Source organism: Fusarium solani (assembly GCF_023522795.1).
Source record: "Fusarium solani strain SB1 chromosome Unknown bctg00000005, whole genome shotgun sequence".
NCBI lineage: Eukaryota > Fungi > Ascomycota > Sordariomycetes > Hypocreales > Nectriaceae > Fusarium > Fusarium solani.
Window position 1 is genome coordinate 68,700 of NW_027072153.1, and position 16,800 is coordinate 85,499.

Consider the following 16,800-nt stretch of genomic DNA (forward strand, 5'->3'; position numbering starts at 1 on the left):
TAGTATAGGTTTTTATAGTATTATATATATATAATACTAATAGTATTATATTAATAAAATACTTAATAGCCTTTTATTTTATATTATATATAAGGTTTATTATTTAATTAAGCTAATAAAATAATAAGAAAATATTCTTATTTTTATTTCTCCTTTTTATATTTCTTATACTAGTAATATTAATAAGATATCTAAGAAATACTAAGGTATTTCTTATATATAAGATATATCCTTATATTATCTTATAGGTTAAATAATACTTCCTAGTATTATAGGTTTTTAACTAATTCCTTATAGTAAGCTTAAATATAAATTTCTTATATATTTATTATATCTATATATTTTTATATAATTTAAATATATCTCTTTTATAGGTTATTTTAATATTAGTTATTATTTTTATTATATAAATAAAGGTAATTTTTTTCTTTTTATAATTCTTTATTATTTTTTCTTACCTTTTAGTATTAAGTATATAATTTATATAGCTCCCTCTATAATTTCTTTATTTTATATTTAAACCTAGTTTTATAGATATTAGCGCTATTTACTTAGGTAAGCTAATTTATTTATTAGGGTTTTTTATTATCGCGGGCTTATTCCTATTATTTATAAGTTTTATTATATTCTTATAATACTTTAATTTAATATTATAAGTATAAGTTATAATTATATTATATAAGGTTATCTTATTAATAATCTCTATAATATATAATAAATAATAATAAGAAATATTTATTATATCTTATAACTTATTTCTTATAATAAAAGCCTTTTATAATAACTTCTTTATAATTTATTTACTTAGCTAATATTAGGGGTATTTATTATTCTTATCCCGCTAGTATTATTTCTTCTTTTTATTTAAGCTTCTAAGTAATTATAATAATAACCTTCTTATTATTTATTATATATAGCATAGAGGTCCCTTATCTTATTAATTCTAAGAGTAATTACTATTATATATCCTAGGTTTCCTTAGGTTATTTCTTAGTATATCTTACTTAATTATAAGTTATTTCTTTATTTAGTTCTTATTTATATTTATTTTAACCTTATCTTATTAATATATTATATCTATTTTATAATATTATAATAACTTTAATTAATTAAATTATAGTTTAGGGCTTTTTATCTTTCTATTAGGCTTAATAAGCTATATTAATATATTTCTTACCTTCTAAGAGGAATTACTATTAATTAGGTTAATAATATCCTTTCTTAATATCTTATTATTTCTTATAATAAACCTTCTTAATATAATTTATTTTATAATAATAATAATATTTAAGGCTATAATAATCTTATTTACCTTTTTATATAGCTCTTAATATTATAAGATTAGCTTTAATATTATAAGAGGTATTATTATTTTTTTTCTTACCTTAGTTAATATTAAATTATAAGTTATTAGCCTTATTATTATTAAACTTAGGGTTTTATAGTTTCTTTTATAAGAATTATTAATTATTAATCTTAATTACTTTATTAATATAATTAACTAGGTTATTAAGTTAATTCTCCTTATATAATTTTATTTAGACTTTCTTTTTAAGATTATAAAAAAAAAAATATTAGGGGTTTTTAATCTTAATTAAGCTTTAAGGTAAATTAGAAGTATTTTATTTTATATTTAAAGGCTAAGTAGGTTTATTAAAATACCTTAATTTCTCTTTTAGCTTATACCTTTTTATTAATTATTTTAAATACTTATTAAAGTATAACCTTAAAGGTCTTAAAGCTTAAGTAAAGGTTAATAGTCTTAAGTAAAAATTTAGCGAAAATAATAATAATATATTTTTTTATAATAAATTTAAATTAGGCTATAATATACTTAGTAAGTTATTAAATAGTATATTAAACCTTACTAAATACTAAGTTGAACTATATTAAATAATAAGTTATAAAGGCATATAGCTATATAAGGAATATAAATAGCTTATAGGTAATTTTATTAAATTTCTCTAAGAAGTCTAACTTTAAGATTTCTCTTATATCCTTACCTCTTATAATAATAATTATTATATTATTAACTTCTTAGATATTATTTATATATTAGGCATTTTATACCTTTTATATTTTATTTATTCTTTTAATAAGTTTATATATAATATTTATTTTAATACTTATAGTAATAATTTATATATAAAATTATTTAATATCTTTCTTATTATTATCTTTATCTTTTATATTTTTATTAATTAAAGTAGCCTATATAGATATAATAAGTAAGTAATTAATAAGTAAAACCTATTAATAATTATTAATAGGAGTTACTTAAATAATTATTATATTTAATATTATTTAAGGTAATATAAGTAATTTATTAAATAAGAGCTATTAATATATAATAATTATATATATTCCTAAGAGATAAATTAATTATACTAGGTTTATATTAGCAAAAAGATTAATTATACTATATTTAAATAAAAAGGGTTATTATATCTAGTAATATACTTAAAGGTATTAAATATAACTAAGTTATATTAATAGCTAAGGTAGTTATTATATAAGAAAATATAATAAGTATATTTTATATACTTAGAGTACTTACCGGTATAAAACCTATAGTATTTACTTACTTACTTAGATAAGGTTATTATAAGTAAGCATTGCCTAAGAGTATTTACTCTTTCTATAATAAGTCTTACTTACTTTAGCGGTAAACTAATTATATAGTAAGGTTTTACCTTATTAGACCGCCTGGTCTATTATTTAGCTATAATAAATAGCTATTATATTATTAATATTTTAAATATTATTTAAGTAAATTATATTTTAAATATATTAGGTTTTATTTATTTTTTTAATAAGGTTATATATTTTATTTATTTTAGTACTTATAGTAATAATTTAAATATAAAATTACTTAATATCTTTTTTATTATTATTATTATTTTTTATATTTTTATTAATTAAGGTAGCCTAGGTAAATATAATAAATAAGTAATTAATAAATAAGACTTATTAGTTATTATTTATAAGAGTTACCTAAGTAATTATTATATTTAATATTATTTAAGGTAATATAAGTAATCCTCTAAATAAGAGCTATTAATATATAATAATTATATATATTCCTAAGAGATAAACTAATTATATTAGGTTTATATTAATAAAGGAGAATATTATATTATTCTTAAATAAGGTATAAGTTATATCTAGTAATATACTTAAAGGTATTAAGTATAATTAATTTATATTAATAGCTAAGATAGCTATTATATAAAAAAGTATAATAAATATAATTTATATACTTAAGGGGTCTTTTTTAATTATTATTCTTAAGATATTAATTAAAGTAATTATATAAGTAATTATAGGTAATTATAAAGTAATTACTATAATTACTAGGGTTCTAAGAGTAATTATATCTTAGTTAATAAATAATAATAAGGTCTTTCCTAGTTATATAATAAGTATTTTATTAAGTTATAATAATTTCCTACCCTAGAATTTTATTTCTAGCTTATTTCTTATCTTAAATTCTTATTTCTAGCTTATTTCTTACCCTAGATTCTTATACCTAGCTTATTTCCTACCCTAAGCTTATTTACGAGTTATTCCCTACCCTAACTTTTCCTAAAAAGAAATAGCCGCGAATAAACTACCTTATTAAAAAATTTCTTAAATAACTTTTAAAAATTAATAACTAATTCTAGAAAAATGCTATTTAAAAACAGACTTTATTTCTAAAATCCTCGTAGCTTAAAGTTATATATATCCTTTTTGCGTAATCCTAATCCTATTAGAACCCTGTTGTTTAAAAACTATTAGCTACAGTAGGTCTCAAAAAGTAACAACACATCCCGGGTTTCCCCGCTATATCAGTACTACCACTAAATGAGGCTATATCTTCAGCGCCTTATTGCACAGCCAAATAAAGGCCAATTACATCTTATTATATATCAATCTATAGATAATTAAGAGCTATATCTTTTGATATATCTAGTACTTAGTATACTAGCCGTGGGCATACACAATAGCCTATATTCTTTGCTTTATTAAGTAGATAAGGTTTTTAATAACTTCCGGCTTAATCTCTTCCCATAGCTCGACCGCAGCTACAATAAGAGCCTACTTTAACTCCTCGGTCTTAGGCATATATATAAGCTCTAAATATCGCTTATAAATCCTCTCTTTAAGGATTGCCCATAGGTTTTCTATAGGGTTAAGATCCAGGCTATAAGGCGGCTAATCCATAACCTCGGCCCTCCGATTCTTATACTACTTATAGATCTAGTCTCTAATAATATAGGCTATAAAGGTGCTAGCGTTATTATACTAAAAGTAACTATTCCTTATCACGATCCGGGGAAGGAATTACTATAAGCACTTAAGAATAATCCTCGCAGTTACTCCGCCGCGAGGGCTATCTAGATCGCTGGCTAAGGGGACTATCAGGAGGCGTCTATAAAGGTTAAAGGCACTAAAGAATATCTATAAGTGCCTTATCAGAGTAATGCGAGTCTAAATATTATCTCTAAAAAGTCTCTTATGCTAGGGATAGTTAGAAGAGTTATACTTATAAGAAGAAGAAATACTAGTTTATAGAAGACCTATATATGCCTCTGGCCCTCTCCTCGAGCGACGATAACCTTATTAAAGAAGGTCCATTTCTCCCAAAAGTCCTTAGCTATATAAATATACCGCCGGGCAAAGCATAGATGCTATCTAGTATGATTCTCGCTAAGGAAAGGTTAAAGAAGGGACTTATAATATATAATCCCTTCCTTCCAAAGGTATAAGATTAAAGTTACCTTATAGTAGCTCAGCCCGGCTTTCTCGATCAATTCTTATACCTAAAGATAAGGGTCTTAGGCAATAACCCTTAAAATTCTCTTTCTTTCCCTCGCTCTAATAATACATAGCCGACTACACTTAGGTTAGTCCCAGGCACTCTCTTAGTTATAATATCTTTAGACCACACCATAAATTATATACCGAGAGATACCCTCTTCCCATATGATCTAGGCGGCCAATACGCCCGAGTTATACCTCTAAATAATCCTCGTTCTCATATGAGGAGAATAATACTAAGTTAGCGCCATTTAGACGTAAATTAACTATGTAATAAATAATTAAAGTTAGTGATGAATTTAGTAGAGGTTAAAGTAAGAGCGGGGTATAAGAAAATATATCATTACTTTTTGAGACCCACTATAGTTAAGAAAAAAACTATTAGCTGCCCCATAGTCTGCTAGCATAAAAAAATTCTCCTATAGAAAAAAACAATTAATAGCTTAACTAATAGTTTTTATAAGTAATAAGGCAAGACAATTAGATATATTAATAAAAGATTTTTATAAGTTTAGAATTAGTATATATACATAAAATAATTAAGGTTATAGATATAGCCTTAAGGATAAGACTAATAGAGGGGAGATATTATATTATAGCTCGGAAGACCCCTGTCACGGCCATGACATGGACCAGGCGGGGAAGCCCGGCAGAACCAACTGACTAAGCAGAAGGGACCGAAGGGACCGAGCCTCGCTCCCCCCGGTCCCAGGACCGAACGAAACAACTGTCGGTCCTACCCTGGACCGAGTATGGACAACGTCGGTCCCCGGACTCATTCCAAGTATATAGAACACGCCCATTAGCATTCTCCTATGTACCAGCTACCTCAGCTATCAATACAACTTGGTTACACTCAATACCTGTGAGCACATTACCAGACGTGACTTACACCACCCTTCAAGGCTACGCAACATTCTCCTCTGCCAACATAAACCAGCACGACCGGTTTATCCCTTGGGAATCCCACGATCGTCACAACCCCTAGGCTACGTAATAGAAAGGACTTATATTAACTAGCTAACCACGCATTAATTAGGATAAATCACGCCTCGTAGGCTATAATTCCCTCTAAGCTAGCTAGATAGATTATAATAGCTTAGGCCCTATAAGCTATAATCTATTATGAGCTATTATATTATAAGAAGTATATAAAACATACTTATTATACTTTCTTATATACTAGCTACCTAGCTATTAATATAACTTAGTTATACTTAATACCCTTAAGTATATTACTAGATATAATTATACCCCGTTTAAAATAATATAATATTCTCCTTTACTAATATAAACCCCGTATGACTAGTTTATCCCTTAGGAATATATATAATTATTATAAGATTAAGCTTATTTTTAGCTACTAAATTAATATAAACTTATAAATCTTAATTTTTTATTTTTATTTTAAAGATATTAAATTAAGTAATTTAATTATTATTAAAGGCTAGCTTTATATTTATATTTATTATTATTATTTAAGGAGTAATTAATAAATACTTTTTACTTAATATTATAATTAATAATTATTAATTTATATATAAGACTCTTAATTATTAATAAATTAGACTTATCTTTAAACTTATATATATTACTTATATTAATATTCTTATAAGAATCCCTTTTTTCCCTTTTAGGCTATAATATAGCCTTTTTAATTAGACCTAATATGCTAATAATCTAGAGATTACCTAGCCTGATATTAAAGGGACGTGACCACCCTCTGAGCTATTGTATAGGGTCCAATCCAATAGGTATCACATAGTCGTCGCTGTCCCTCCATTTGGTGGAACCCACTGGTCCATTAAGCGGGGGTGCCCATTAAGTGGTCGTGGGTGGTATCGGGTACTGCATCTCGGAACAGAGCCACTTGCCCCCTGTCATTACTGTGCTGGATTTTTCTCCCTTGGTTCGGTGGTCTTCGGCAAAACTGAATATCCGAGCCGCCGGTTGAAGTCTCTATTACGTCAAGATGGTCAGGCTGATGATTCTCGCTATTGAGCCACGAACCTGCTTATCAAAGTGAGAGCTATGGATCTTAATCTGCGCGATACCTCACCAGAAACACGCCCAAGGAATCTCGACTCCAACGATACTCCATCCGACAATCCCTCGACTGCTTGCGGCCCCGCTGAGTCAAACCTACCACCAGTAGCCTCAACCAGCGGCCAGCCATTCTTGAGCGTGCGGTCGTGTGTGACATGTCGTCGTCGGAAGGTCAAATGCGACAAGGCAATTCCGTGCGCCAACTGCGCCAGGCATGGGACCAAATGTATGTTTCCACCGCCTGGTCGAGCCCGGCCGAAACCACGCGCTCGAGCCACCGAGCACATCCTCCAGAGAGGCCTAGGAGGCAGGCCCGTATCCCATCAGACAGCGGCTTTCGTTTCGAAGGAACGCCCAACTTTGAGTCAGTCAGATATACAGTTTCGACTCGATGAGGGTATTCTGGTTAAAGAGCAGTGGATTGATCGATGGTGGTACACCGGGGAGAGGCTGCCCAGGCGACTCTACATGTTCGACGCGAAGCCAGGAACTCATATCGAAGAAGAGGCCAGCTGCGAGTATACTTCAGTCCTGGTGAAGCTAAACGAATTGGTATGCGAACTCCCTCCAGAACGCACATTTTCTTGTTCAACTTTCGCCTCAATCATAGCTGTCTAGGGGTCTTTCCTGTTCAACAGTTCTCCAATAACATTATCAACAGGTTCATAAGGCCGGTGGGCTTGTCGCAACTGATGGGGATGGAGAAATCACAATTGGCCCCGATGCTCGCAATTTCGATCCGGCAAAACGGTTTTTAGAAGACTTTCCAACTCCTCCTGGTACCCATGCTCTGGTTTTGTGCTATACCTCACGCGACTCGAATCTCAGCAGCCAGCATCCTTCTCCGTCACAGATACCCTTTTACTGGCAGACATTTATTGAAAACGTCAATCCCTTGGTAAAACTCTTCCATATTCCGACGTTGAGCAAGACGATCAGAAGCATTCAAGGTAGGGTTCGTTCGCTCAGCCCACCCGAGGAAGCGTTGATCTTCGCCATCTACTTCGCTGCTGTAGGTTCCATGGCTCTGGAAGAGGTATGTTTACTTCCCACCATCCTTATTACGAATTCGACTGACATGGAGCAGGTGCGGGAGCTTTTGGGTCGAGAAAAGGAGACGCTGATCAATCAGTACCGCTGTGCTTCAGAGCAGGCACTTGCAAGAGCAGAGTTCATGACATCTGCGGACCTAGTGACACTGCAAGCTTTTGTCTTGTATATTTATTCTCTAAGGCAATACGTGCAACCACGGTCGACCTGGAACCTCACTGCACTCGCTGTGCGTATGGCGCAAGGCATTGGTGTGCATCTGGGCCCCAATTCTCAAGAGTCTCCACTCCACTTGGAGACCCGAAGGAGACTATGGCTCTGCCTCTGGATGTTGGATTTGAGGACAGCTCTGGATTTGAATACCGACTGGTTGATAGCTGACGACTGTATCGATGTCGGACCTCCGCTAAATATCAACGACTCCGACCTTGATCCCGCGTACAGGGAGCATCCACCTTCAAGGACAGGCATGACCGACATGACCCATATGCTAGTCAAGTATGAGATTAGCTTGCTGTTGAAGAAGTTGACACATGCACGAGGGCAAAAGGGCCCTCAACCCCCCAACGAAGAGGGAATGGAAGAATTAGTGGCAAAGCGCAGAGAGCAGATACAAGAGCGCTATCTTCGGCACTGCGCAGATGACGGCCTAGAATGGCTTACAGCTACTAATGCAAAGCTATCCCTTGCCACGGCACCTCTTCTTATCTATCATCATGTCTTGTCTTCCGAGTTGCGGCACTCCGTTTCAAACAACCTTCGGGACCGTCTAGTGGCGGCTTCGATCGAGACTATTGAGTGCTTGCACGTGTTGGAGACGATGTCGCCGCCTCACCGCCGAGGCTGGATATTTGGCACCTATATACATTGGCATGCAACCGCCTTCCTACTGGAAAGCTTGTATCTCAGACCTCATGATACGGACGTTGCTCGACAGTCTTGGAATGCCCTGGGACTTGTACTGGGCCTCTGGACCACAAGCTTTGGAGCCCGTGGGGCATGTGAGCCATGGTCTGCACTCGTAAAACTTGTGGAAAGGGGGAAGCGATTACATGAGACTGGCCTAGTCTTTGATGGCCAGGGACCCAACGACGAGAGCAGAGCCGTTCCACCGTCAACTACTCGTATCGGGGTGAGCGCCGAGCTTCCTCGGCAAGTCGATACCGCCCCTTCGAACCTATCAGACATTAGAGGTTCCGTCAGTAGCATGAGACACGAGCTACACTCTATTCCCGATAGCTTCCCGGAAACACCCAACTCCTTCTCTCGGATCGGCCGCTCAGGTGACGACGCAATGTCGCTCGAGACATCATCTATCAGACCCAACTTCCCAGAATTCAGCGAGCAGCTTATATCTGGCGGCAGTCAATCAGTCAGCGAGTTTACGGATAATCTGCCCATATCAGAAGGTTCCTTGTCAACGAACCCCGCATTCTCGGGATTGTGGCTCACGGAGAACGATGCCTCCTGGGATGCGAGCCAGGCATTAACAGAGCCATCAGTTGACAATATGACGGAATACTGGGCGGTGTGGAATGGCTTGGCTGGTGATATTGAGATGTAACATGAGCTATGACTCGTCTGGCGTCATAGAAGGATTCTAGCATGGTCGTAGTAGGACCTATAGATCTCGAGAAATACTACCAAGGATGACCAGATTTTGACCAGCTACTTTTAGCCACCTCTCATAGAGGAAAGGCCAGCACTATTCATCACTCCCAAGCAGTTCTCCAAGGATTTCTTGGCAATCTTGCTGCCCAACTCTCTCAACTCTAGGAACAGCTCAGACAAGGCCAAGTCCGAGACAGAGATGGCTTGTCCCACCCACCATTGTCGTGGCAGCCAGTGTACTCGAAGCTAGGGGTTGGCATTGGCGTGTGCATGACATTAATGCCTTGGAGCAAGACATTCCCAGAGAGTCGGCACCTGGAAGCACCTTCACCTCTAGAAGCCCGTTCTGGGCAACACGTAGTCTGCTGGTTCACTCTGAATAAGAGGTCAATTCTGTAGAGATCTCTTGGTTGCGCTTTACATCTCGGGAGGCGTACAACTGAAAGCCAACTCCATTCAGTGTCGAGTTCGGTCGCCTGCAGCCGGGCCATTGCCTCCACCAGCCTTGGCCATGGCCTCGGTATTTTTCTGATATTTGTAGACAGTCCAATCAAACACGTAATCATACTGAAAGCCCTCTCGGACAAAGAGATCCCGAAAGATCTTTCGCAGATAGCTGTAATCAGGCTTGTCATCGAAGCGAAGAGATCGGCAGTAATTGAGATAGATGGCGAACTCGTTGGGCAGGCAACGACACAAGACTTCCGTTGGCGTAGTCATCTTCTTCTCCATGATGCGATCATACTTTTGTTTTTTGGTCGCTGCCTTCAAACCTTGCCAAGGCAGGGAGCCGAGACTGAAATATAAGATAACATAACCGAGGGATTCCATATCATCCCGCCGTGCCTGTTCAACGCCGAGATGTGTGTTGATGGATGCGTAACGCGCGGTCCCGGTGAGGTTTTTATTCTCGCGGTATGGGATGTGGAAATGGGTTTTTGGGTCGCGGTATTTCTTGGCCAAACCGAAGTCGATTGCGTTGACCTGATTTCCTCGCTTGCCGACACCCATCAAGAAGTTATCCGGTTTGATGTCCCGATGGATGAAGGACTTGGCATGGATGTATTCGACCCGAGAGATCAACTGGTCAACGAGGAGAAGGACGGTTTTGAGGGAAAACTTGCGGTTGCAAAAGTTGAAGAGATCTTCCAAACTGGGACCGAGAAGGTCATATACCATGGCATTATAGTCGCATTCGGTGCCATACCATCGTACAAAGGGTATTCCCACGCCGCCGGCAAGTGACTTGTAAACGCGTGCCTCGTATTCGAGTTGCGGATGCTTGGCCTTGACGCTTTCGAGCTTGATTGCGATCTCTTCGCCCGAGATGATGTTGGTGCCGAGGTATACATCGCCGAAAGATCCGCCGCCGATCTTTCGGCCAATGCGATATTTATTACCGACGCGTAGATCCTGTGTCGAACAGTCAGTCGATATAGATGAAAGTATTGCAACGTTTATTACGAGGATACTAGAAACCCTGACAGGTGCTTTTCATCAACACGGATAAAAACTCTTTCCATCTACAAGATGGCTTTATATGGCCGAAGAACAAGGCGATACATACCAGAGTCGACATTTTACCAAATCCCAGGCTTCTTCCTTAGTTTAAGGGTAATTCTGCTATAGTCAAGTCGTCTCGTTCACCGACGGCTGCAGAAAAGCCAAACGTGACGAAGGCGGGGAAGGATAGGTACGGTGAGATCGCAGATGGGACATAAATATAGGATCCAAGGAGAAAGGTCTAAAGCAGGTGGCTTATAGGAAGCAGTTGTGTAGCCTATTATATGGAGTCCCAAATGAAGCGTTCGGTGCTCGCCCCACTCGGTGCTCGGCCTTCGGCCTTGGACAAGGGTCAGTTGGGGGCTCCGGGGCAGGCAGTCCGATGGCCGAGCGAACGTGATTGGTTCTCTCCAGTGACAGCGAATTGCTTGATTTTGATGACACTACTCTGTAGGTCCATGAAGAATACATGGGTTCACTGCCATCGGCGTTGGCTTTGGGCTATCTGTGCTTCCCGGTTTACCCCCCAAATTGTTATAACCCTGGCGGTTACATCACGTGGCCTTTATATTTCGGAGTACCGACGGGCCTATCAGAGGAGGACCGCTAACCACTAGAACGACGGCGGTCTAGGACTAATACGCTCTAGGAATAATATCGGCCCTAACTTATAGTTAGTCTAATAAGTATTATTAAATATATAGAATACGCTTATTATACTTTCTTATATACCAGCTACCTTAGCTATTAATATAACTTAGTTATACTTAATATGTTTAAGTATATTACTAGATATAACTTATACCTTATTTAAGATAATACTAGTATCCCTTCTGCTAATATAAACCCAGTATAACTAGTTTATCCCTTAGGAATTACCCTCTTATTATATATAAGTATTTATTTTTAATTTTTATATTTAGCTTTAAATAATAAGTTTATTACTTTTTTTAATTTTTAGTCTTTAAACCTTATATAACGTACTTAATAAGCAAGTGTCTTAAATTACCCTATAGTAAGATATCCTCCTTTGAGAAAATTATATTAAGATTTTTTAAAAATATAAATAAGAGCTTAAAATAGGTTATATTTTCTAAATACCTTATTTAAATAAAATAAAATAATATCTAATTTTCTTAGATTTTTATAAAAATTTCTAATAAAAGAGTTTAGAGAAAAGTATATTCACACTATATAAAAAGCTATTTCTTTATAAAGGAATTTTTATAAAAATATAAAAAAAGTATAACAAGATTTAATAAAGAGTTAGGTTTATAAAAGTACTCTTTTTAAGTTTATAGCTATTGTATAATAGTTCTTAGAAATTTTAAATTACCTATTTTTAGGTACACAGTATGCTAAGACACTTACTTGTCTGAGACACTTGCTTGTTAAGTATGTTATTAATAAATAAACTTAAATAAAAATTAATAAATAATAATATTAATAAAAAAAGAGTTAAGACTTTATTTTATACCTTAAGGTAAAAAAGCTTTATTTTATTAAGGGAAATAATCTTAAGAAAAGATTAATAGCTTTTATTTTATAAATCAAAATATAAAAGATTAAACCCTATTGAGCAGACTTATACCCTAGGGTTAAAAGTTTCTAAGATTTTAATAAGACTTTAGAGCTATTTATTTAATTTATACCCTAGGGTATAAATCTTACCTTATTAGCTCTTTTTATAACCCCTCTATTTACCTTCTTATCTTAGCTAGCTATTAGTTCTCTTATATATTACCTTTACTCCCCTTATTCTATATCTAACGTAACCTCTTAAAATTACTTTTTAAAAGGTCATAGCCTCGGGGTGCGTTTCATTCTATACGCTAATCGAGGTGCTAGCGCAAAGACCTCAGACGTCGAAGTAGTTGGAGTAAAGGAGGAACCAGACCAGTGACATCTCATCATCCGGCTCCTTCAGAATATCGGAGATCATAAAGGTTCATGGTCTCGGGAAGGCCGGCTCCAGGGTCAGCACGTTGGCACTCGTCGTCGCGTCCATGATATCGATGGTGAAGCCGCCAATGGTGAGGTGGATAGGTAAGTCTAAAGGGAACAGTATCTAACAGAAAGGACTCAATAATAGCACGGAGCGAGAAATAGTCAACGCGACGTGAAAGGAGAGAAGGGGGTTTTGAAGATAAGTGTCCGCAGCATCCGCTTCACCCCAACGCAGAGGCGAGGTTCACTTTTTTAATTACCCGAGCTAAGATTTATGCCTAGTAGTCTGCTCCACATAATAAGGGGAAGCAGCGTATTCTCCGGGTCGAGTTCCTTAGGCTCAAGGCACCCAAGTCAGAAGCAAGTTTCCACGAGCTAGCAAAAGGCATCAAACCATAAGTCGAAGAGCCAAGAAGAGAGTTATCATTGCTTCTTTCATCCACGACACCCACGCACAAAAATCCAGCAGATCATACTCAAGTTACCGGCGTCCTGGTTTGGCTGGCTTTAATCCTAACGGCCCACTGCCCCTTCGGACAACATCGTCAAGTTAGCGTAAAATCCCTGATTAGATCAGACCCGGCCTCACAACCTGACAAGCCGATCCTCTTGCAGCGCCGTATATCGGGATATCTCACGCCGAAGAGGGGTTTGAAAGGTCCCCTAACATGCACTAAGCCCGAGCGCAATCCTGCGCCATCCTTCTAAGCCACGGCAATCAGCATCAGGAAAGTATAAGCACCCTCGCTGACGCCACCTATCCATCCTCACACTATACCTGGTTCATATGTACGCCTCCAAGGTATATGCACCCGGAAACAGCACAACCCGGCCATCTTGAGAATAGAACGACCCTAGGAAACTGGCACCAACTGAATTTGGCTGCCTGACTACCATGATACTCGCAACCCTGGCAACTTTGCCCTCTTCCGGCGCGAGTTCGTCCTCCCCCATGATGAGAAATCCGTGACAATCCATGTCTCAGCCGACTCAAGGTACCGGCTCTTCCTTAACGGCCACAGCCTGAGCATCGGCCCTTGCAAGGGAACCCCTCTGCACTAGAACTACGAGACGGTCGACGCCACGCCCTTGTTGCACAAGGGAGTGAATGTTCTGGCTGCGCGTGTCTTGCGGGTCACATTGATATCAGTTCACGGCCCGAGCTGCTACGTGAGGTAGACGCCATTGTGACAACACCATCAAGTGTCGTACGTGTTCGCTGGGCACCTGATTTAATAACGTCTCTAATATATTAAGGATTTATGGTTTTACTAACCAGGTCGTATTTATTACCTAATGCGAGCCTATGGTTGTCGTATTTCATATTTGCAATACAAACACAAGATATAACCGTGCTTGCAATGCCACACGTCGCCACAGGCTACCAGGGCAAAAAAAAATACAATATGATATATTCATAGTATTAATATTTAAGTACTTACCGAGTGACTCGAATTGCTATATATTATATATATCTACTGTGCCGGAGAATTATCTCGGTTATGTGCGGGGCTTGAGTCGACAATAGTTGCCGATGCCGACTCGTTGGCCAGCTGCTGTTCTCTCTCATCAGCCAGCCAGCCAGGGTTCGTCTCGAACCTAGGATCCAACCAGAAGCAGGCATCATCACCATCCTTGAGCATTGTGCGGATAGGTTTAGCCCGGACGTGGCCTCCGATGTAGAACAGGGCCCAGCGGACGGCGCCCAGAACGGAGATGAATGCGTAGAGCTGCTTGTAGAATGGATAGGTAGCAGCGGTGACGAGGCCGATGCGCATATCCGGGCGGTGTCGACAACTAATGTAGTTGTAGAGTACGGGCGGAACGGCGGCCACAAAGGCAAGACTGCAAAAGAAGATCCAGTAGCCCTTGTGGGCTCCCAGGGCCACCAGAACGGGAATGCGCACCCAGTCGATGACGAGACAGGTCAAAGTGTAGAGAAAGAGGAACTTTTGCACGATAATACCCGAGACGGTGCGCTGGCCATTCATACGGAACAAGTGGCGGAAGAGCTTCCAGATGAGACTGTGGCGACCCATCTCCCAAGACTTGACTCTCTGCTTACACCAGTTCAAGCCCGGACCGAGCAGAGTTGAGGGCACTTCTGTCGCAAGAGTCACCTGGGCGTCAAAGGCAATTTGCTTGTTGAGGCGCATCATGGCAAAGCCGGCGTTGGCGTCCTCGGCGATAAAGTCCATGGGGTGATACTTTGTGAGAAGCTCAACAAAGGTATCGCGGTCGACAAACCATCCGGCGCCGTGCGGGAAGTTGACGCCGCAGGTTCTGTACTCGGCGAGCTTGGTGAGGCCGGCCATGCGGTACTCGCAGTCCTGCCAAGAGACCATGCCTAGCGGGGTGTGGCCCTCGGCGTCGATGCCTATGAGGGGGAAAGCGACTGCCTTGATCTGATCGTCCATGAGGTGCGTGGGGTGGCGGTAGTTATCGGGGAGAGAGACATCATCGTCTGTTGTCAGGATGTACTTGTAGTTCTTTGCTGCCAGAGAACCAACAAGCTGCGCAGCGTTCTTTGACCCGATTGGAGACCAGATGTAGTTGATGCTGGGATTGAGAGCCCTGAGCCAGTATCGGAATGAAAGGTCATTTGGGTAGCGGGTGCGGGCGTTGTCAATGACAAAGATGTCCTGGGGGCGGAAGTGCGGGTATGCAGATTCCAGCACCTTTTGAAGAGCTTCGCGATCCGAATTGTGGCAGGGAATGACGAAAGCAGCTTCCCAGACTTTGGGAGCAGTGGTGACTACAACGCCTCGTTCGAGGTCTCCTACGCTCTTTTCGTTGAAGGCTTCTTGGACGACTTGTCGGGTTTCTGTGGCTGGCGGATTGTAGGGGGGAACCTTGGCAATACACATGATGATGAGGAACATGGTAGGCTCGATGGTGAGGACAATGACCAGGACAGGGAGCATGTAGCTTCGTGTCTGAGCGATGGCCTTAGTCATCCAGTGGGTGTAGTGATTCGAGATGACGATGGCGGCGACACAAGCGCAGACGCCGGCAAGGGCGAGGTACTTCTTGACGGTCATGGGGTAGAGGTACTCCTTTGGGTTGATGAGATCCCAAAGAGCCTTAGGTGAGATTTGGTTGGCAACAGCATGCCAGAAGCGAGTCCACAGCGATCGCTTCTTGGCGGTGGCGGAGGACTTCTCATCCGCCGGGCTCGAGGTGGTAAGACGTTGGCCAGCCTGGCTTCTCAACGAATTCTCATAGGAGGCGGCAGAGTCCAGGTAAGGCCCGTAGATGCCAACCTTGCGGGAAGTTCGGTCCAAGGTTATAGCCTGAGGAGGGGACGTGATAGGGCTGAGGGCGGGGCTGGCCGGTGGAGGAGTAGCGAAGGGGTCATTCAGAGAGCGAGTAGATGGGCTGGACAGAGGTGCTGGGCGATTGGGCTGAGCCTCAGAAACTGCAGGATCAAGCCTGACATTGCAAGGCAGGATAAGGTCCTCGTTTGAAGGGTCTTCGTTGCTCCAGAAGGGGTTATTACTGGGGACGGCCATTATCTGGGACCAGTAGTTCGCAATATCAACGAGCGGCAGCCCTCAAGCAAGGCCTGAGGAGCAGTGGAAAGGACTGAGAGAGAGGAAGTAAACGAAAGATAAGGGCATCTGTGAGCGAATGAAACGAGACCGACTGCACAGTGAACCTCAAGGGGAAGGACGAGGTAGATATCCCTATGGATAGACGAGGGAAAACTACAAGCCAAGGCAGACAAGTTTTTGAGTAAAGCAATAAAGACGTAACAGTAATCATGGCAAATTGGCACGGGCCGCCAAGACGATAAACCTAGTGGTCTAGATCCAGCTGAATCTGAGGCCATTGAAGCCA

At 39.0% G+C, this 16,800-nt stretch overlaps 3 protein-coding genes across 3 annotated transcripts; 1 reads left to right on the plus strand and 2 right to left on the minus strand.

Annotated features, from left to right (window-relative positions):
• Positions 1-6,834: 6,834 nt before the first annotated feature.
• MRS44_008433 (uncharacterized protein) lies at positions 6,835-9,463 on the plus strand (the record flags this gene model as incomplete). Its single annotated transcript, XM_046278078.2, has 3 exons — positions 6,835-7,401; positions 7,511-7,885; positions 7,937-9,463. The coding sequence occupies 3 exons, from the start codon at positions 6,835-6,837 to the stop codon at positions 9,461-9,463; spliced, it is 2,469 nt and encodes an 822-aa protein (XP_046123310.2).
• A 503-nt stretch (positions 9,464-9,966) lies between these two features.
• Positions 9,967-11,089, minus strand: MRS44_008434 (uncharacterized protein; the record flags this gene model as incomplete). Its single annotated transcript, XM_046272467.2, has 2 exons — positions 9,967-10,923; positions 11,078-11,089. 2 exons carry the CDS (start codon positions 11,087-11,089, stop codon positions 9,967-9,969), a joined length of 969 nt encoding a protein of 322 aa, XP_046123309.1.
• A 3,346-nt stretch (positions 11,090-14,435) lies between these two features.
• On the minus strand, positions 14,436-16,472 carry MRS44_008435 (uncharacterized protein; the record flags this gene model as incomplete). Its single annotated transcript, XM_065620919.1, has 1 exon — positions 14,436-16,472. One exon carries the CDS (start codon positions 16,470-16,472, stop codon positions 14,436-14,438), a length of 2,037 nt encoding a protein of 678 aa, XP_065476991.1.
• Between the last annotated feature and the right edge of the window lie 328 nt (positions 16,473-16,800).